Raw genomic sequence first — 23,228 nt, 5'->3', positions numbered from 1 at the left:
AGAGAATTAGCTAGATGCACTGTGTGATCTTGGGAAAGGTCTAAAAGTCTCTTTTCATCCATGAAATGTAATAAAGGAATCTCTCCCAAGCATTCTCGGCACAGGGTGTGGGCAGCACACGGGACTGTGTTCTAGACACTCTTAAAAAGGCAGGGTGTCCTTTTGTGGTCTTGGATGTCTATTGCATGTGTGATGTCATTTAATGTCACAATGATCCTGACTTATGACAACCCAGATTTGGTGGCTCAGGCCTACCCAGGGAGAAGCCAAGGCCCACTTCAGATGTAGCCGTGGTCAAGTTCTCAGCACAAGGCAGCCTATCACGATGACAGGCCAGGATGACCCCTTTCCCAGCTCCCAGTTTAGGTGCTTCTCCCCCATGCCCCGCCCCCTCCTGCTGGGTGCCCTGAGGTTCCCCACTCCCACTGGGTCCTGCCCCTGTATTGTGAGCAGCCTCACTGCCCTGCTCAGCTGGCCACCTGCTGTTCCTCCTGGCTTGGGGGGCCCCCCACCCTTCCATCCTCCAGAGAAGCCATTCGGACAGAAGCCGATCAGCTCTTTTCATTTCTGGAGCCAAACCGCCCGGATTCGAACCCAGGATCTGCCACACACCAGCTGTGCAAGTTGCTTCATTATTTCTCGGAGGTTAAGTCCTTTTGCCACGTTTGCGTGAGAAGGTGAAAATGTTCTTATTTTATGGTGTGATGGTGATAGTAGATGGCAGTGTTCTTCCCAGTGTCCCTGCCTGGACATTGGGAATGTACTCTCTCTCTGGAAACTACTCTCTCCTGGCAGCACAGAATGTGGACAATCCTCCTTTGGTCCTCTACTGAAAAAGAGAAACAAAAGCACCAACGCAAGGAATCTGGAAGTTCCAAAGAACCACTGCTTCGGTTTCCTCATTAGAAAAAAAATGGAACGGGGGTGATTTCAGCTCAGGTCAAGATCCCAGGGTCATGGGTTTGAGCCCTGCTTAAGATTCTTTCTCTTTCTCTCTCCCTCTGCCTCTCTCCCCCACTCGTGCTCTCTCTCTCTCTCAAATAAATAAATAAATAAATAGCCAGTAATAGGAGTACCTCAATGAATTACATTAATAAATAAGTTAATTCCACATGAAGGTCTTAGGTCAGCGCTTGGTAATAGTAACTGCTCAGTATGTAAATGTAAGAATTATTATTATTCTGCTCTATTAGGACTCACAGATTTCCCCACAATGTGCCCTGTACCTCTTTCCTGTTTGGCTGCTCCCCCTCCAGTAGACAGCTCCCCCCCCCCCCCCCCGCCCCCACCTTAGGTGCCTTGGCCTGGAAAGCCTGCAGATTTCTCTCCAATTCCTGCAGGGCGCATCCTGCTGCTGACCCTGATTAGCTTGCCTCGGTGGGTCCAGGCTTGAGCCACGCTCCCGGTAGCCCCATCTTCAGCAGCTACTAAGTTACCCAGGAAGGTGGAGGCTGCCTCTTCCGGCTCTGTTATAGTTTCCCTGGGGACACCCCCTGGCAGCCGAGATGCCTCTTTGGAAACATGGCTGGTTGAGATTGCATTGGTGGAGACGCAGCTGCCTCGGCTTTTGTGATGAGCTCTAACATTATTTCTCTGCAAGATATGATGTTAGATACTTATCTCCTAATTGTGATGGATTTACACCTTTTTTCTTTCTGGATGTCAGGAGGAAGGAACATTTTGGCAGTGGTTTATCAGCTACCTGTATCTCTGTCAACTCTTGAGGGATGTGGTTACAATTTCTAGATTATGACTTTTCTGTCTTGTCCAGATTTGGCTCTGTGGCAAGCTGAATGATATCTGAATCATATCCCCATGGTGCCGGTTCTGAGGCTGCTTCTCCTCAGTCCTTTTCCCGTTCCTTTGTTGCTTTTCTCTGCAGCATAGAGAGGCTGCTGCCTGCCGCCATGCCACTCTGTGTCGACTGGCTTCCCGCTGCATTCAGCCAATGGGAGGCACTGGGAGGACACCGGGGGTGGGAGGCAGAGAGAAGCCAGGGTATTCTTCCCTTTCTTTCTCTGCCTTCTCTGCAGCTCCGTTTCTACTGTGGCTCCTGATATGCCTCTATATTTCCAGCCTCCATCAGGTGACCCCATTCTTGGGCTCCGGGCATCCTGCTCTGCCCCTGGTCCCTCCGTTCCGTTCCATTCCATTCCATTCCATTCCATTCCATTCCATTCGACCTCCTGCTGGTGCTAATCCCTGGGCTACTCCGTTTTCCTGGCCGGAGAGCACATGATGCCCCCAGAGAGTCGTGCACCGTGTGCTCAAACTTATGACATGTCCTTCATAATCTTTTCCCTTACACTGATTTTTACATACCCCAGAGCAGCATTAATCATTTTAGAGCAGGGAACTCCAGGTTAAGAAGGCCTCCTCTGAAGGCTTAACCATCAGCAGGATGGTTGACTCATAGCTCTTTGTGGGGGAGGAGGCTGGGGTGGGGTGATGATCAGATGGCAGGATCTCCAGGTCTGTGCCAGGTGAAGCCACGTCACCTGCTGGCCTGACAACACGTGTTATTCTGTTATTCTATCCAGTCCAAGGGCATCAGGAGTGGGGACTGGGAGAACCCGGAGTGCCTGACCGTTTTCTAGACTGGCGGGGCGGAGGGAGGGGGCGTGCTGCTCCTGCTTGCCACGGGGCTCAAAGTGGGCTTCGCACATCTGGATCTTCTGATTTGCCAACAGAAGCCAGAAATTGTGTTCTTTCTGTGAAACCTCCAAGTTTTAAACATTGGCAACCAAGTAAAAGTTTTCCAAAGCACTGAGTGGCCAAACAAAGCACATCTGTCTGTGGGGCAGAGTGGGCCTGTGGGTGTTCAGTCTGTGACCTCTGACTGGTTATTAAGGAACAAATGAAAAGGAAGGGGGTGGGTGGGTGAGAGCATCTTGCCCTACTACTGTACTGGGGATTCCCTTGGAGGCCCTCCTGACCCTGCAGAAGTGTGAAGTTCAACCTCGAGAGAAGCATCAATAACCAGGGTCTACACTGAGTGTATCCAGCTTAGCCCATAACCGATTCCTAACTACCGGTCGAAGGCCAGCAAGAGGTCAACAGAAGCCACAAACCAGCTTGTGTGTGCCTTGCGGACCTCTCACAAGGTGATGAAAAGCACAGGCAGAGGTCGGCCGGACCCCACATCTGCAGCCCCCTTGACCTTCACAGCCTGCAGAATGCATGGAAGAGCCCAGCTGGTGATTCTCATGGAGGATGGTGTACCTCTTATGTGCAACATCTTATAAGCCAGTAGGCCTGGGATGGGAAACCAAGCGGTTTCTATTGGAGGGTAAGTGGCAAAGAGGGACTTGCAGTCTACCGAGTGATCTTGTGAAAAACAAGTAAATGTGCCTCAGTTTCCCCATCTCTAAAATAGTGGTAAATATATGTGACCCAAGCACTCCTGATGCTGAGGACTATGCCTTTGGACTTGATAAAAAGATAGAACATAAATTGCTGAGGAGTAGAGTGGCCTTCGAACATATTCTCAGGTTCTTTATTTAGCTGCAACGCAGAGAAAAACCAACCCTTACTTAGGAGGGATCTTTAAAGAACTGAGCCAAAAAGCAGCCTGAATGTTACAAAGGGGGAGCCACTTTTTTTCCCTGTCATCCTTTGGAGGGACTGCCCTCAAGCTCCTTGGCCTTAATTTTCAAAAGTGGATGGTGGAATCCACCCTTTAACTGGCTACCAGACAACATGAAGGCGCCTAATTACCAATATAAGGCGGTGCCACCCAGGTCCTTGCCAGAGGGAACAACCTCAAAGTTCCCTGCCAAACCTCTGTCAGAAGTCCAGCGGAGAGATACGGGGTTGATCGAGGAGCTTCATGGAGGGGGTCCATCTCTCCTGGAGACACTAGGGTCTCTCTCTGGAGTAGCAGAGCCCCCGAGGGGGCCATCTGGATGGTGGTGTTTAGGTTCGCACATGCGCTCTCACCTGTTTCTTGGCGCAATGCCGCTGGCATGCACAGAGGAACAGTAAGAAACAGCCCTGTGGAGCTCATATTTCCTGTAAGGATGCTCTTGAACATGTTGTTTATTACCCTGCACAGCGTGTGTCCCTGCAATGAGGTCCCATGGGAAGGTGTTCTTTCTCGTCGGGGTAGGGGAAAGAGCCATGTTTTTATCTTATGGATATTGACTCATGTAACTGAAACCATCTTCCTCTTCAACTTGGTTGCCAGAATGCCTAGAGATACATTTGTGGCCCACCTCTCACAAATGTATAGGCTGTTCCAAGTGTGTGTGTTAACCTCACTCCTGGCTTCATTTTATATAGAGAAAATCTATTGTATATATTTAGGTAATTTGCTATAAATCCTTTTGGGACCAAGACAGGTTTACACATAGGCACCGAAGAACGAAGGCAACGAAAGGAATTCACATCCTCGTGGGTTGGCTACTTTAATGACTCTGGCTTGATTTTTCCTCTTAGTCCCAAACAATTCTATAGCATGTGATACTTGGAAGGCGAGTTCGCACGTTTACGAAAACAATAGGATTTTTCCATTTTTCCCTTGAATCTCCTTTCATGGCGAGCACGGGGAGATTCCCAGAACAAACCAACTTGGGACTGGGGGCCCCTGGGTTTCTCCTTAGCCAAGTGCAGTGGATCGCGGGTCCCTTTTGTTCTGGGGTTTACTTCAATTGTCTTAACAACATGGACCTCTTTTGTGAAACCCGAAGGCGTTCCCAGCGAATGTTGGCTGCAAACACACGAGCCGAAATGTTACCACGGTCACGGCTCTTCCTTGAACAATCTAACGCATATTTCTCTCTGTATATATTTGGTTTTTCAGATGCTTTCAAGCCCAGAAAACAATCATAGCTGAGGCCATTTCTGAGATGGCAACTAAAAGAACCTACTCGGAGACAGATAAAAATAATGAGAATCTTTCTGTCAGGAAAGATTTAGAAAATATCACTGGCATTATTAAAATTTAATTTTTTACTCGGCTTTTTGGTTCCCCTTTCCGGTGATAACGAGCAGGACTGCACACCTCTGCCTTGCTGGTACTTGTTTTGTGCAATAAATTCAGCCTTCCAGTCTGAAGACATTTCAGACAACAGTTTTGACTGCTATAGGCTTATTTTTTACCCTGTGCTCTGCTTTGAGTCTTCTTATAAAAACCAGTTCATGAGATAATTTTCCACAAGGCCAGTGGAACTAATAAAAATCAATTTTGCCCAACTGGTTCAGAGAAATCTTGGGAATAGCTAAGGCAGAGCTGAAAAAAAAAAAAAAGGAAAAAAAAAGAATCAATGTATTCACTAATGGTTTACTTGATAGAGAACTATCAAATTAGCTGACAGGAGATGCTTGGCTGTAGGAATTCTCCTTTCGGCCTGAACAGAACACCTTTTAAGAGTCTAGGAGAAGCTTTTCTTCCCAGTGGTTGAACATACTCTAGAGCAGTAATTCTGAGCTGCCCATGCCTGGGGTGACAACATGGCTGACTTCAGGCCTGACAGATGGTAACCTCGGCTGCAGCCTTGTCAGACCCTCTTTTTATGCAGACAAACTGGTCTTATGAACAGGTGGGCTGAGTTTTACACAATTTTCTCCCAGGCTACAGGATCAGTGGGCTAGGGACCGAGTGCATTCAGATACATCGGGTTCTTGAGACAACCTCATTGTACCTCCGCCATGACCCCCGAGTTTGGCTTCTTGCCAATGGAAGTAGGCTTCCAAAGGGGGCACCTCTTTTATATTCTGGAAATGAGCAGCGTGGGGTGGCATGCAGAACACTTTCTCGGAAACACATGCCTTAACTACCTCCTATATTTCATTAGTTTGTGATACTAGTTGATATGGCCAAAGACAAATGGCAAGCCTTTGTGCAGGGGGGAAAAAAGACTGGAAGGAAATGTAGCTAAGCGTTACCAGTGTTTGTATGTGGGTGGTAGGTGTTTTTCTATCTTTAGGTAATTGTACATTTTCTCCAATTGTTGATTATTATGTATATAATTATTATTTAAAATACCACTCACCTAAGAATTGAGTAAATTGAAAAAGGAAACATAATTTATTCACAATGTTACAAGAGAGGGAATGTGTGAGAAAAAGAAAAATAATGGTAAAGTTTATTTTTTATCTTTTTTTGTGCCTTATGGTATTTTAAGTACTTTACACAAATTCTTTTAAATCTCATAGGAGATCTATGACAAAGGTGTCAATGTTGTCGTTTTCTAGAGGAAACTGAGGCTTAGGGAGGTTAATTAAAAAATTTTTTTTAAATGTTTTTATTATTTATTTTTGAGACAGAGAGAGACAGAGCGTGAGCAGGGGAGAGGCAGAGAGAGAGGGAGACACAGAATCTGAAGCAGGCTCCAGGCTCTGAGCTGTCAGCACAGAGCCCGACGTGGGGCTTGAACTCATGGACCATGAAATCATGACCTGAGCTGAAGCCGGATGCTTAACGGACTGAGCCACACACCCAGCCGCCAAAAAAAATTTTTTTTTTAATGTTTATTTATCATTGAGAGACAGAGAGAGACAGAGTATAAGCAGGGGAGGGCAGAGAGAGGGGGAGACAAAGAATCCGAAGCAGGCTCCAGGCCCTGAGCGGTCAGCACAGAGCTCAACGCAGGGCTTGAACTCACAAACCGCAAGATCATGGAATGTGCCGAAGTCAGACCCTTAACCGACTGAGCCACCTGGGCGCCCCTTTAGGGAGGTTAATTTGCCCACGATCACACAGCAAGTCAGTGGCAAAGTTGGTATTTAATATCAGGTCTGATTTCAAAGACCATGTACCATGCATGGTGTGAGGAGCAATCTCTGGCATTATGTTGCATCTACATTCTGGCTCATTTTGCATTTATGAATAAAATCAGGGATAACAACATCTGTTCTTTTTTTCCCCTACCTTATAGGTTCTTGTGATGTTCAAATTAGATCATGCATGTAAAAACAGAAAATGCAAAGTTTTGCTCAAAGGAATATGGTGATATGATAATATTTCATGTAACACCAGTGAATTGAGACTGGCCACAAATGTTATTCGGATACTGATAATTCTCAAAGAAAAAGTACGCTGGGGCGCCTGGGTGGCTCAGTCGGTTAAGCATCTGACTTCGGCTCAGGTCACGATCTCACAGCTCGTGGGTTCCAGCCCCGCGTTGGGCTCTGTGCTGACAGCTTGGAGCCTGGGGCCTGCTTTGGATTCTGTGTCTGCCTCTCTCTCTCTCTGGCCCTCCCCCTGCTCATGATCTCTCTCTCTCTCTCTCTCTCTCTCAAAAATAAATAAACATTAAAAAACAGAAAAAAAAATACTAGAATACAATTAATACTAAACAAATTTGTTCTTGATGATTCAGAGGTGTCAGAGGATCTTGAACTATTGTACTCAGCATAAAGACCACCAATTTTCTTGCCCATTATATATTAGCTAAAAAGCAAAGGTTGTTAAGTAGTATGTATACTATGACCCCGATTTTGCAAAAAGAAAAATACACACATAAGCTTAAAGTAATGATTGCAGCTAAGTGTTGGGATCACGGAGATTAAAAAAAAAAATCTCACATTTTCCAAATTAGTTTCTGTAATGAATTATGTGCTTATTTTTACAATCAGACTCAGTCCCTGCATACATACACAAAAACATCACCTTCTTCCTTGGATACGATTGCAAAATAAATTCTGAGCTTTGTGGTTGTTTGAATTCTGGTGAAATAAAAGTTTCTTTGGAATGCATTTCAAATCTTAAAATGAGGAGGGTAGACACCTCGTTTTCTTTACCCAAGTCGGGCTCGGTTCTCTTGAGGGTTTCTGCCACATGCAACTTGACTGCGAATCATCAGAGGTCAAGAAACAAGAGACAACACAGTGCACTCCGAGAATAAGAAAACCTGCCGGGGACTGCCATGATGTTGACAGGACAGTAGTGCCTGGTCTGATTTCTAGAATGACCTGATCATCTGCATGGTGCTCTGAAGGGGACCCGGGCCTCTGGTCTAAGACACAAGCAGCAGCTTAGCAGAAAGGTGTCGCCCCGTTTGGAAAAACAAGGCCTGGTTCAGATTTCAAGCAGTGCCACCAAGGAAGCTATTTTTAAGTATCTAATTGCATTTGTAGCATCTGGCATTTTGCACGCTCCATTTTTATGACTTCAGCATGATCCATGTTCCCTAAGACAAACAAACAAAAGAAAGATCAAGTGTGGGACACTGGGAGTCATGTTGAATATTCCCAGTATAGAAATATTATAATATGCCCTGGAGATTATTCCAGGGCCAAATAAAACATTACCCAACGTACAGAACGTCAGAATGAGGACTGCTTGGCAGTGGAGGAGAGCAGGGATTTACTTCATTTATTAGGCCAGTACACAGCCTCAGATGCTAACATGCCCTGATAGGAAATGCCAACATTTCAACTTGAATCAAGACTGGAGCCCATAACATCGACACTTTGCCTTTCAGCAGAAGATCACAAACAGCACAAATCTGGGTTTCTTGTACTAATTGGGGAGGTTTTCTAATTTGCTTATGATAGCTGCCTCGTGTCGAGCTAATCTTCCTCCAGTTACCTCCTAACACTGTCTGAAATAATCCGCTTACTCCTGGTCTGTCCGCAGTACTTTATATCAAATAACGCTCGCTTCCTTCACGCAGCCGCAGCAAAAGGCAGCTGCAGCCCCGGCCCTGGGCTTTCTCGCGTGTGACAGGGACCATGGCCGCCTCTACAGGCAGGAGCGGCCTGGGGCCCAGGAACAAGGGTGCAGCAACGCTTTGGGATGAGTTAGAAGGACGGGATGTGTGCTAAACGGCGCTAATTAACAACCCAAGGCATAACCTGATAACTGTTTTGAAAAGACTGCGGCTGATAATTTTGCTTTCTCAGACAGGCAGGCAAAATATTTCGGGGTGTTCACCAGCCTATGTGCTTAGTACTCGCAACGTCCCAACTTGGTTTAAGAAGACCTTTTTTTCCCTAGATATAGGCCCCCCCCCCCCCCCCCCCTTTTAAAGGTTCACGTAAACACTTAATGATCGAGCCAGGAGGCTTCGCTGATATGGGCGGGCAATGCCACTGTGGTAGCATCACTGCCCTTGTCTGGACTCAGCTTTCATGTGTTAGAGTTTTAAAAGAATTTTAGGGAAGGAGATGTTTTAGTTTTCATAAAGCAGAACGGCTTTGAGTTCTGAGGCTCGTAAAATATGCTGTAAGTGCACGTGTGTGAAAATCCCCAGCCAACAGAATCCGTGCTGGGCTGCGGGTGAAGCATGGTACCCGGGTGAGAGCCAGGCTCCCATCCCCGGGGAGCTTGGCTGTGTGACCTTAGGGAGAACACAGTCCCCTTCTGGGCCCCCATTTCCTTCTCCGCAAAGTGTTGGGGGTGTGCAAGTGCGTAAGAACTGAGGGAATTCTAAGCTTCCCTCTGCCACTAAGAGTCTAAAGTCATTAACTGAAAGGTGTTTGCTCATTTGTCTATAAATGTGTCGATTCCAAACGTTTTTTTTTTTTTTTTTTTAACATTTATTTTTGAGAGACAGAGACAGAGCAGGAGCAGGGGAGAGGCAAAGAGAGAAGGAGACACAGAATTCGAAGCAGGTTCCAGGCTCCGAGCTGTCAGCACAGAGCCCGACGCGGAGCTCGAACCCGTGAACCACCAGATCGTGACCTGAGCCGAAGCCGGACGCTCAACTGGCCGAGCCCCCCTGGGTGACCCTAAATGTGTCTGTTCTAAACCAGCAGACCCAGCAGACCCAGCACGTCTCCCTCCCTTGCATGCAACACATATTTGAAAACATTTTTCCTCACATTTTCAGAGGTTCCTGAAGAGGGAAAAAGTTACATTGTTTAATCCTACTTTATAGGAGTTTGCTCTTTTATTAGAAAACAGACCGAGAACCGTGATCGGGAAGGTATCTGTACCCAAAGTGGGGGCGGGGGGATGGGAGGGGAAGGAAAAAAGCGGCTTGCCTTCAAGTGCCTTGTGGAAATGTATAAAACAAGCAGCGAGATAGTCCTTTGCCAAACACTGTCATAAATTTTTTATTTGGCAGCTAACGTTCTCACTGGTTTTCTTGGCAGCAATTGGGACCTTTAGCAAGAAAGGTGCAGGAGAAAAATACCTTGTTTAGAGATGTTTTCAACACTTTCTGGGATTTTTCAGAACTTCTGCCTGCAGCACATTTTTACAACTATGGTCTCCAATCACCTGATGAGTGGGTGGTGGGGTTTAAACTTTTTTCTTTAAAAAAAAAAAAAAAGAGAATAGAGAGAGAAAAAGTGAACAAGCAGAGGTACCCCCCTCTGGCCTTCCACTGAGCCCGTCTTTCTTATTTTTCGTGGTAGGCATTTCTGATATTCAAGTGCTTCGTCTTCTCTGTCTAGACAAAAAACTGAAAGTAATATCAGGATGTACCTTTTGTTGGGCCTGATACTATCTATATTGTATTCCCAGATGACAGAGATTAAATGAAAGTGAAACAAGCTGACAACTAGCCCATTTTTCTTCAACAGTTCTGTCGAAAACAGGTCCCACCTGTTGCCTTTGGGTCAGTTCATGGGCAAAAAGGCTGCCTTGAATTTCAGCGGGCGAAAGCCCACGCAGAGAAGACTTGGGGGTCAAACTCTAGAGGGTGGGACGAACAAAAGGATGAGGTCTTTCGTTACAATCACATCCTGCAGACTTTACACAAATACACATTTTATTTTATGTACTTAGGTTTTTAAAGATCTTTTTTTAAAAGTATTTTATTGTATTTTTATTTTTTACTATTTTTTAAATGTTTGTTTATTTTTGAGAGAGAGAGAGAGAGAGAGAGTGCACAAGCAGGGGCGGGGCAGAGACAGGAGACAGAGGATCTGAAGCGGGCTCTGTGCTGACAGAAGACAGCCCGCTATGGGGCTGCAACTCATGAACTGTGAGATCATGACCCGAGCTGAAGTTGGACGCTTAAGCAAATGAGCCACCCAGGCACCCCTTCTTTTTAAGTAAACTCCACACCCGGTGTGGGGCTCGAACTCACAACCCCGAAATCAAGAGTCACATCCACTGACCGAGCCAGGCTGGCGCCCCCAAACACGCACTTAATAGAGAGTAGCAAAACTCCTTTCTACTGGGGGACTGCCAGCAATGAGTGAAGAGGTCGGTAAGTTCACTCTCCCTGAACAAGTATAAAACTGGACAATTGTTAAAACAATCCTCTCAGTGCTCTGGATAATGAGCAAAGGCAAAAAAGAAATTGAGAAGTGTTTATTCATAGAAAGCTGGGAGAACTTTGTGTAAGAACATCCTCACCGCTTCCCCTAGCTCAGCTGGCTAGAATGATGTCTTTGCCAGGGTGGGGCTGCCAGACAAAGCGGACTTGGCCTGGAGCAGAAGGCAAAAGCCATGCCCAGTGGCACTGACAGAAAAAGTAGCAAACCTGATAGGGAACTACACAAGGGAAAACCCAGAGTTCCGCTAGCTTGAGGTCACAGTTTTGGTTTGCTGAGTGACAGATCAACCAAAAATGTGACAGAGAGATCCTGGAAATGAGACAGCCAGAAGGTGCCAGATAAGCTCTCTGCGCATCTCCTGTCGATAAGCAAAGTATGTGCATGTGTTGGGGAGATCGGAGAGACCCCAGGACAAAGTCAAAGTCACGGCAGCCTTGAGTGACTGACTCAAAGTGCAGCCTCTTTGCATGTTTTCCTCAACCCCCATATAGATCGCTTGGCAGAGGACGGAAGAAGACTTATGACTTTGAGGTTTTTGAGCACAACCCCTTCCCGGTCATTGGCTGGCCACTAAGCTGTGCACATAAAGGGGCAACCCCTAGGAAAGCCAGGCTCATAAAATAAAAATAAGAAATAAAAAAACAAACAAAAAAGAGAACAAATGAGCAGACTGCAGGGGAGATGAATCCTGTAGACTACGTTCAGGTGAGCTATTTAAAAATATCAGAACTCAGAGTTGTTACAGCATACTCTCCAAAACGTTTAGTTTTCAACAGAAAATTATGACACGACGAAAAAAGAAAAAAAAAAAAAAACAGGTGATCTACATTTAGGAGACTAAAAGCGGTCAATACAAATGGATTGTGAGTGGCTCTGATGTTGGATTTAGCAGACAAAGACTTCAAAGCAGCTATTATAAACATTCAAAGAATTAAAGAGACTGTTTAAAGAATTAACAGAAATGATGATGACAATGCTTCAACAAATAGGGAATCTCAACAGAGAAAGAAGAACTATACAAAAGTTCTAGAGTTGAAAAAGACATAAATTACACGAACAGGAATCAGTGAATTTGAACATTTGTCAATAGAAATCATCCAATCTGCAGGTGAGAAAGGAAAAAGATTGAAGAACAATGAGCAGGGCCTCAAAGACGTGTGTGGCACAGTGATAAACATATATTAACACATGTGAAATGGGAGTCCCAGGAGGAGGAAGCGAGAAAGTGGCAGAAAAATATATTTAAATAAGTAAAGGCTTAAAGAGAAAAGCTTGAAAGCAGCAAAGCAAAAATAACTCATTATGTACAGGGCAAACAACAGACAGCACGACTGGTAGCTGACTTCTCATCAGAAACATGGAGGGATGGGGTGCCTGGGTGGCTCAGTCGGTTAAGCGTCCAACTTTGGTTCAGGTCATGATCTTGTGGTTTGTGGGTTCGAGCCCCACGTCAGGCTCTGTGCTGACAGCTTGCTCAGAGGCTGGAGCCTGCTTCTGATTCTGTGTCTCCCCCTCTCTCTGCCCCTCTGATGCTCATGCTCTGTCTCTCGCTGTCTCTCAATAATAAATAAACATTAAACAAATTAAAAAAAAAATAGAAACAGTGGAGGGAGAAGACAATGGAACCATAACGTCAAAGTGGTAAGAAGGGTGGGGTGGGGGTAACCTGTCTACCAAGGATTCTATACCCAGCAATCCTATCCATCCCAAATGAAGGTGACAAAAAGATATTTATAGATAAACAGAGAATGAGAAAGTTTTTTTCTTAGCAGACTTGCCTTATAAGAAATACTAAATGAAGTCCTTTAGGCTGAAGGGAAATGACCCCAGATGGCAACTCTACTCCACAGAAAGATATGAAGAGCGTTGGAGATGGTAAATATGTGAGTAAATATAAAAGACGGCTTAGCTATATCTTTTCTCTTTTCTTCCCTTCATTTCTTTAAAAAAAACACAAAGATTGCATAAGCAATAATTATAATTTAGTATTTTGGGGTTTATAACATATATAGATATGACAATCATAGTCACATCTATGGAAAAGGGAGGAAATTGGCTATATTGGATAAAATTGCTAGATTTTATTAAAATTAAGTTAGTAATATGCTGAAGTAGATTGGGACAAGTTGGGATATATATTGCAATTCCTACAACAAAAACTAAGAAAATAATAACCACAAACATAGTCTAAATATCAGCAGATAATTCAAATGGTGCATACAAAAAAATATGTTTTAAAAAAGAAAGCAGAGGGGCACCTGGGTGGATCAGTTGGTTAAGCACCTAACTCTTGATTTTGCCTCAGGTCGTGATCTTGCCGTTTGAGTTTGAGTCCCGCAGCAGGCTCAAAGCGGCCTCCTTGGAATTCTCTCTCTCTCCCTCTCTCTCTCTGCCCCTCTCCTGCTAGTGCACATGCACTCTTTCTCTCTCAAAATAAATGAATAAACTTTAAAAAAAGAAAGCAGAAAAGGAGAAAAAGGGGAAAAAAGGCATGAAGCATATAGAAAACATAGCAAAATACAAAACATAAATCCAACAAGATAAAAAATTGTACAAATGTTATGGGACTAAATACCCCAATCATATGACAGATTGTCAGACAGATTATAAATTCAACTTTATGCTGTCTACGAGAGACACATTTCAGATTCAAAAGCACATATCGGTTGAGAGTTATGGGTGGAAATATATACACCATGCAAACAGTAACCATAAGAGAACTGAGTGTTTACACTAATATCAGACAAATGGACTTTAGGACAAGAAATATGCCTAGAGACAAAGAGAGATAATACATAATAAATATGAAATGCACCAGGAAGATATGGCAATTATAAACATATACACACCTAACAACCAATTCCTAAAATACATGAAGCACAAACTGACAGATGAAAGGACAGAGTTCAATAATTATACTTGAAGATTTCAATACTCCTGTCAAGAAAACCGATAGAATAACTAGACAAAAAATTAGTAAAGAGATAGAAGGCTTCAACGCTATCAGTCAACTTGACCTAATTAACATTTATAGAACATTCTACTTGATGGCAGAATATACATTCTTTTCAAAACTATATGGAATCTGTCCCTGCCTAGACCACATATAGGCCATAAAGAAATTTCAGTAAATTGAAAAAAGCTGAAATAATAGCATGTTCTCCAATCACAACAGAACTAAATTAGAAATCCACAACAACAACAAAAAAGTAATTTGGGCAATCCCCAAATATTAGAAAATTGAGCAACACACTTCTAATGAACCCATGAATCAAACATGAAACTACAATGGAAATTAGAAAATGGTCTGAAATGAATGAAAACAAAACGATCCATATTTGTGGGATGCAACTAACGCAGAAGTCAGAGGGATATTTGTCTAATCAGGAAAAAAGAAAGGTTTCAAATCAAGAATCTAAGCTACCACATTAAGAAATTAGAAAAAGAGCAAATTAAGCCCAACACAAGCAGAAAAAAGAAGTAAGGGTTAGAGCGGAAATCAATGAGATAGGAAACAGAAAATAATACAGAAAATCGATGAAATAAAAAGTTGGCTCTTTGAAAAGATCAACAAAACTGATGAACTTTTAGCTAGAATAACGAAGATGAAAAACACATAATTACCAACATAGGCAATGAAAGAGGAACATCTCTACTAATTTGACAAATATTCAATTCAATGCAAGCCTTATGCAATCTTAGCAGGCTTTGTTTTCTTTCTTTTTTTTTTTTTTGGTGGAATTTGAGAAGTGAATACTTAAATATATATGCAAATGAAAAGAACTAGAATGGCCCAAACAATTTTTAAAATAATAAATCGGAGGACTTCTATCACTGGATTTCAAACTTACTCTATAAAGCTATAGGAATCAAGATCGTGTAGTCTTTGTTGGTGTAAAGGCAGACTTATAGATCAATGGAACCAGATAGAAATCCCAGAAGGAAACCTTTACATTTATGACAAAGGATCCAAGGCAATACAAAGATACTAGGAGAGTGGATGCCCATATTTTGAAAAAATGAACTTAGACCATTATCCCACACTATACACAAAAATTCAAAATGAAACATAGACTTAAGTGTAACAGCTAAAACTATCAAATTTGTAAAAGAAAACCTAGAAGAAAATCTTTGTCATCTTGGGATAGGCCAAGTTTCCTTAGGTAAGACACTAAAAGCATGATCCATAAAATAAAGAATTGATAAATTGCCTTTGCCAAATTTAGAAGCTTTTACTTTTTAAAAATTCAACGTTAAGAAAATAAAAGGCAAACTACAGGCTGAGGGGAAGTATTTGCAAATCAACATCTAATAAAAGACTTGTATCCAGAAGTATAAAAATAAAAACTCTCAAAATCCAGTACTAAGAAGACAAACAACTCAATTAAAAAGCTATACAATTAGAAAAAAGCTAAATAGACATTTCAGCAAAGACTACATACAAATGGCTAATAAGCATATGAAAAAAAATGATCAACATCCTTTGTCATTAAGAAAATGTAAATTAAAATGAGATAGCACAACATACTATCCCACTAAGTGACTTAAAAAAAATTTTTTAATGTTTATTTTTGACAGAGAGAGAGCATGAGCATGGGAGGGGCAGAGAGAGAGGGAGACACAGAATCTGAAGCAGGCTCCAGGCTCCAAGCAGTCAGCACAGAGCCCGATGCGGGGCTTGAACCCACAGACCGGGAGATCATGACCTGAGCCGAAGTCTAACGCTCAACCAACTGAGCCACCCAGGCGCCCCTCCCACTAAGTGGCTTTAATCAGAAAGACTAACAATACCAAGAACATGGAGTCCTCACACACTGCAGGTGAGAATGTAATATGGTACATCTACTTTGCAAAGAGTTTGGCAGTTCAAAAAAAACAAGTTAAACATATACATACTATATGATCCATTGATTCTACCCAAGTGTCACCCAAAGGAAATGAAAACATATGTCTACATAGAGACCTGCATGCAAAGGGTCATAGCAGCGTATTCACAATAGCCCCAAACTCAAAACAGTTCAAGTGTCTGCCAGCTGGTGAATGGATAAACCGAATGTGATACAGGCAAACAATGGAATAATACTCAGCAATAAAAAGCAACAAACAACTGATACATGCTGCGATGGGAGTGAAGCTCAAAAACATTATGTGAAGCAGAAGATGCTAGACATAAAAGATTACATATTATATGATTCCATTCATATGAAATATCTAGAAATCAGATCAGTGATTGCTTGGGCCTGGGGGTAGGAGCAGGAATTGACTCAATGCAAACAGGCATGAGGGAACATTTGGGGGTGATAGAAATATTTTTAAAATAGATCATGGTGGGGGTGCCTGGGTGGCTCAGTCGGTTAAGTGTCCGACTTCAGCTCAGGTCATGATCTCATGGTTCGTGGGTTCGAGCCCCATATCGGGCTCTGTGCTGACAGCTCAGAGCCTGGAGCCTGCTTCGGATTCTGCATCTCCCTGTCTCTCTGCCCCTCCCCCACTCGTGCTGTGTCTCCCTCTGTCTCAAAAATAAATAAACATTAAAAAAATTTTTTTTAAATAAAATCCACCATGGTGATCGTTGCACAATTCTATGAAGTTACTGTAAATCATCGAACTGTATGCTTGCAATGGGTAAATTTCATAGTATGTAAATGACATCTCAATACAACTGTTAAACACAAAGTCTGTAGAACAGCAATGGCTGATCTCGGTTTCAAGGCAGATGGTGTACAAATGAAATAGTAAAGGCAATCTTTCAGACTGAAATAGCCTACATTCCTGTCTCCCCTTTTAGCAATGGCAGCCTCTTTATTTCCTTCAGTCTGGAATTATTTATTCTTTTCCTTGACTGCCTCCTCTATGAAATGCAAGTGCATAAGAGCAAGGTGCATTGGTCTTTGTTGTAGCCCATTACCTATTCTATTGCTTGGAGTATTATAGAGATCAGCAGATATTTGATAAGGCGATGAATGATATTGAGAAAGAGCAGAAATATTTGAATTTAAAAAATCAACACGCATTTGCCTGGATTGTTTACCGATATCTTTATCATTGAACTTTACTCATTTCAGCAAAATTCACCTATCCTGTGCCAGGCATTATGTGCTTGATTCTAGGGCATGAGTTAGACAGACCTGGTTTGTGTCCACAGCAAGCTCATGGCCTAGTGGAAAACAAGACGTGGGGTTCTGACATCTAATGAGCATGAGTGTGGTGTGGCTCAGCCTACAGCAAATCTGGAGGAAAGGGGCAGAGAACCTCTGCCTGTGAGCGCGGAGGAGCACTGGAGATGCCGCTGAAAGGTAAACTGGTTCATACCCTAGGATACCACCTACTTATTACAAAAGGACTTACGCCTTCTTGACTCAGATCAATGTGGTTTTGTAAATTCAGCCATATTTTAGGGCATGGTTCCCAAAATTGGTCCAGGGACCCTCTCAGGGGATCCATGAAATCACAACTATTTTTATAATAATACTAAGATGTTACTTGCCCCTTCCACTCTCCTTCTCTCGTAAGTGTCGAGTTTTCTAGAGGTTCGACATCATGACTGACATCACAACAGATGGAGTGCAGAAGCACATGAGACTCCAGCTGTCCTACGTTAAGCCAGACATTAAAGAGATTTGCAATAACATAAAACAATGCCCCCTTCTCACTGATTTAGTTTTAGGAAATACGGTTATTTTTCATACACTTTTTTGTTCATTTGTAATCAGTTGATTGTCACAATTTAAAAGTGAATTCGAAAATAGAATTTTTTTTTCTGTTTCAATTTCTAACACAAAAAATATCGATCGAAGTAGCCCCATACTTCAGGGCATTTTATTTACGGAATCCATCAAATTGGACACTGAAAGATATCAATAGGGCTTCAGTGAGAGCCACCGAGGACCACGGGCACTCACAAAGGCATGCAAAATGAGCTCACTGGAGGGAGTTTCGGAAACCTTTGAGTCCTGGGGATGTTTGTACTCGGTTAAACCTCAAAATGCAGCTTGGGGGTGCACCGGCCCAGTTGTCGGCTTACGCCAGCTATCAAAACTCTACAAGTGCGCTGCGGTAGAAAATGCTTTGGCACTTATAGGCAAAGTAGTTCATGAGAACAGTAAATTACTGAGAGTTAGTGACTTATAATGAAATCTTACACCCATTGCTAAAATATTGATGAGGGGAAGAGACTGTGACAAGGCAGAAAAATTTGAATCAGTTTATGCTAAAAGACAAGAGCAGGCATCGCCAGGAGGCTGGACGATGGCATCATACGAGGTGGAGCGTGAGCCTTGCAGCCAGACTGCCTGGGTTTGATCCTGGCTCTCTGCCACTCTTCAGCTGCATAACCTTGGACAAAGTCCTTACTTGACTGGGTTTCAGGATACTAATAATACCTATCATATCAAGTTGTAGGAAGGATTAAATGAGATAAGCCATAAGAAGTGATTAGCACATAGTGACCACGATAGAAGGAAAGGGTTGATATTATTACTTTCGTAACCATCCTCGTGTATGGTTTTGAAGGAGGGTCATATAAACTTTAGAGCTGCCTTTGTTGGGGAGGGGCTTCTCTGAATCAGCCTCCACGGTCATTGTGCTGACCAAGCCCTCCAGGAAAGTGGCCGCCTCTGGGAAGGCACTTGGAGCACCCTAGTGAGGTCCTCACGCCCATCCACCACACTCATGAACCTCTGCCCCGTTCCTTCCCTTACTCCTGGGTCTTGCTTAGCTATACTGTTGGCATGTGTGGGAAAACATTAATGACCATGCTTACATTCAGGGCTGCGGAGGTCTTTCTCTGTGTAAGTTTACAGTGGAAAACAAGGAAAGGACTAAATTCCAAAGCCAACAGGGGCCAGGGGATCTGCCTACATCTTGGGTTTTGCCATGAGGTGAAAACACATGGCTTCAGAGTGTAACATGAACAGCCCTGCGATCTCTCCAGGGTGGAATCTAGGTTTTCAGCTATGCAGAAATACTTACAACAAACCTTTAAAAAAGTCAGTGGGAGGGTGTGTTAAATGAAAATCAAGATAACCTTTCTTAGGCATGCTTTCCCTATAAATTCCAAAATCTTGCTTTTTGGAGGAGACTGAGAGTTGGAGAAATGCCTTGAAACAGGAAGCATCTATTTTTCTCCGACCTCGCTTGAGTTGGGCACCCTTGGGAAGGGGAGGGTTGCCATTTGTAGACAAGAATGAAGCCTTTTGTGAACAGCCTAAGTACACCACCGACTTGCTTTAAAAAGTGTCACAGGCTATTTTTGGAGAACATCAGTTCACTGTGCCAAACCGAAACATTGACTTATCGCCCGATTTAGCGTTAAAACATAAGAACTTGCAATTAGAACTCCTCTGTTTACGCCCAATGAGTTTGTCAACATGCTGCAAATATATTTCTGTTATCATAATGAAACCAAGAAATGGGCGGGAGCACTCTCTCGCTCTTGAAGGCCATGCTGAAAAGCACTTCAGAACACTGAAATTTGAGCTGCCCTATCCTATAGGCAACTTCTTTTCCCCAAAGAGCAAAGAGCGGATGCTGGGTACAGCTATATTTGTGCATAATAGGTTTATTCTCATTCACAAAATAGTAATTACTTTATGGTTCCAAAGTAAAACCAGTGTTAAGAAATACACCAGCAGATTTGCTACAGACGTGGTCTCTGACACGTACAGACTATTCATCACATGGTACGAATTGAACATTATAAAGTACAAGGCAGACAACCATTAAGTTCAAGGTCTGGATTGATAAAAAAAAAAAAAAAAAAAAAGAGAGAGAGCGAGAGAAAGAGACAGAGGAGAAAAAAGAAAGATTAGTGTGCCCATGTCTGCTATTGTGTTTAAACGTATCGCTTTAAAAGATATCATTTATCTCTTTCCCCCGACTTCGCCCCATTTTATTTCAAGGTCGGTCTGCCTTTTGTTTGATTCTTTTCACTCTGACACAGGTGACAGTTCTTGGGAAAAGTGCAGCCTCTCGGCCGTCCGGCTCGCTTGCCGGTCTGGGACAGGAATGTGCTTGTTTGGCATTTGCTCAGGAGAATGGCCACTCCCCGGACACCGGGGCCCAGGAGGGCCAGGAGCACGTGCGGGGCCTGGCCGGCACCTAGGCCCTGCGGGCCTTTGTCACCACCTGCCGCAAGGGTTAAGGTGGCCACGGTAATTATGCCAAGGCCATGCATTACTCTGACAAAGTAATCCATCAAATAATTTCTCACAATTTCAATTCACCCCTCGAATTTTCCTTACCTCCAAAGCCAGCTGGATATTATATTACTGAAGCTGTTGAAAGGGTGGAACACTAGCCATGGAGCCAAAGGCCACGGCAACTATGCAATGCATAAATTTTTATTGTTTGCTCAGTATTGAAATCTCATTAGGGTCCATAATTCATCTGAACACCGTGAACATTTACATCTGTGGATCATGAGAACTTAGAAGGAATGTACACCTTTGGCTAACTTGTTTTTAGAGAAGGCTGTGTGCGTGTGTGTGTGTGTGTGTGTGTGTGCGCGCGCGCGCGCGTGCAGGCACATATACTCATGTGTTTTCAGTCCTTGAACAGCTGTGGTTTAAATATCCCTTACTCAAACCAATTTCCAACCTGAATTTAAATATCCCAAAGTTGTTTTCATTTGGCAGCTTTTAGACAAAGACTCAGTTCTTCTGGAGTCCAGCTTAATCAATGTTGGAAAATTCCACTCATTGCGCATTGGCCTTAATGCAACTCTGCTGTGTTAATTACATCAGAATTATCCCAAAGATTACGCGCCTTTCATTCAATGTATATATGGTTTTGTCTTCACTTAGCTATGGCTTAAAAATCCACTCGAGAGAGAAAATAAACCACGACTGTTTGTGGGTTCTAGGACTATCCAGATTTGTGTTCACTTTTTTTTTTTTTTTTTTTGGGTGGGTGTATATTTAGGCATCTTTCCTAGCAAGTTCGACCCTTTGATCTGGCAGGTTTTTCATTTACAAGGCTCTTAGCAGTTCCGCGAACACTATATTTTGAAGGTGACAGTCATAGAATCACAGAGTCAGGTCTGGAAGGGCAAGGGGCCTTAGGGGCCGTTGAAGCAGGCCAGCCCCTCTCCCAAGCCGCGACAACACCCCTGACAAGTGGTCCTTCAGGAATGCATCCATTTTTGGAATGAACTATGGCAGCAGCTGAAAGGCTCTTAGCAAACCCTGGCTAGCAGTTCAGGGCAGAGATGAAGAATACTGTGTCCGATGAGAAATCCGGAGGGAATTTAGGTAGACCAAATGTAATTACCCAGCCTGGCATCTGCTAGGGCGCCAGCTTTAACAGCCCCACCATAATTCCAGCTGATGGCAGTGACACCTTCTGAGGAGAGTCTTGTCGACTGCAAGCTGCTCTTTAGCAGGACGTCACTAATACGCTGTGACGGGAAAAATCGGACACAGATGTTTTCACTCAGAAGGTTTTGGAAACGCTAAAGTCCCATCTTCTCCTCAAGGAGAAGGGGCATGCACTTCCACTCAGGAATAAAGCCAAAGGGCCTTAACGCAGGGGCCGGCCTGATCCGGGCCTCAGTACAACATCCTTTTCTAGGGTGCCTTCCAAGTCAGCGCTAGATTTCAGAGCCCCCCCCACCCCCCCGCCCCACTCCGTGAGGTTTGGACAGCCTCAGCCTTCAACTGCCCACAGCTGGTGGAGTGGCCCTGGACACACAGGGTCAAGCAAGCCCCAGAGCAGGGCAATGGGGAGTGATGTAGCTCCAGTGCAGAGCACAAGTCTGTCTACTCCTGCGGGAAAGACAAGCGCCCCAGGTCTAGGGAATGTGGTGATGAGCAAACTTGAACAGGCGCCTGTCCTCATGGAGCTTCCAGACTTTACCAAAGCAGTCACACCCACACAGTATACAGTGTCAAATTGTAAATAGTACAAAACTGCAGTGCTCTGAAAGGAACAGACCCAAACCCATGAGAGAGTCTAGAGGAGGGGGCTGGGGTCGGTTGAGACTCCCAGGAAAGCAGCTGCTGGAATGGGAGGCAGGAGCGAAAGAAGTTTATTGAATGGTGACCCCTGTGGAAGATGGGCAGGGGAGGAGGCAAGATGGGGGGAGGGAAAGGCTTCAGACCATCCTGCAGATTTGACACCACTGAAAGCAAAGGAGAGCTTCAGATCACATCGCCGATGTGACCGAGTTTCGGCCAACCCAGGGAAGAGCTCTGGGGCAAAGCCGACTCCATTCCATTAGAGGAAGCCCACACTGGGCCAAAACGGCCTGGCCCCGGGACCTCCGCTGTCAACGGAGTCAACGGCTGGGGGCTGCCCCGGAAGAGGATGCCTTAGTTCTGATGCTGAGCCGGGTACCTGCACGTGCCAATACCTGGAGTGAGCACATTCCTGGGAGCTTGCTGGCTGCACCCCCGTGGTGGCTACAGGACTGAACTCATCTCAGGGCCTGGAGAGGGAGTCCCAAAGGCACTGATGAGGAATGAAGGATGCACTGGGTTTATAAGTAAAGGGGGAGGGTGGGAGCTGGGAATGAGACTCCAGGCAGGTGCAAAGGTCATTTATCTGGAGTGGCAGGCTGGTGGGCCAAAGAGAAAGCAGTGTGTCTAGAGGGGAGAAGGATGGAAGGAGGGGAGCCGGGGGAGGGGGGAGGCAGACATCAGATCATGCTGGCCGTGTGGATCATCATAAGGATCTGGTTTTCTGTTAGCTATGTGGCTTTGAGTAACTAACGTAACTGACATTTAGTTTCCTAATATTGTTCCCAACGGGAACAATAACATATGCTTTGTAAAGTTAATGTGAGGATTAAGTGAGATTATACATGTTGGGCTTTTAACCTAGTACTGGGTACGTGGGCAACACTTGATACATGCTGGGTATTACAGAAAACTTCAGTGGAAAGGGAGAAAAATGGACTTGCTTTTGTATTTGCTTTTCAAAGGTTTTGAAGTTTAATATGCTGGCATTTGAACAAACTGTAAGTGAGATTTCTCAATTTCCTCCCCACCAAAAGCAGGGTACTACCCCAATCCTCAATTAATGGAATTTCAGGCATACAAATAAGTTTAGAACCG

The 23,228-nt window shown here is 44.0% G+C and overlaps 1 protein-coding gene across 7 annotated transcripts in view; it reads right to left on the bottom strand.

Moving 5' to 3' along the window:
- Positions 1–23,228, bottom strand: part of VTI1A (vesicle transport through interaction with t-SNAREs 1A) — a 348,766-nt gene that overhangs the window by 14,702 nt on the left and 310,836 nt on the right. The window contains exon 9 of one of the 7 annotated variants that reach the window (XM_027063065.2): positions 7,289–8,132. The exons of the other annotated variants lie outside the window; for them this stretch is intronic. Coding sequence (XP_026918866.1) covers positions 8,114–8,132 — 19 coding nt within the window. The 3' untranslated portion in view covers positions 7,289–8,113. Of the gene's footprint in view, positions 1–7,288; positions 8,133–23,228 lie in introns of those variants that run through there. 7 annotated transcript variants of the gene reach the window in all.

Source organism: Acinonyx jubatus, chromosome D2 (genome assembly GCF_027475565.1).
Source record: "Acinonyx jubatus isolate Ajub_Pintada_27869175 chromosome D2, VMU_Ajub_asm_v1.0, whole genome shotgun sequence".
Taxonomy (NCBI): domain Eukaryota; kingdom Metazoa; phylum Chordata; class Mammalia; order Carnivora; family Felidae; genus Acinonyx; species Acinonyx jubatus.
Note: the sequence above shows the minus strand (reverse complement) of the source record. Positions and strands in the feature narration are given on the sequence as shown.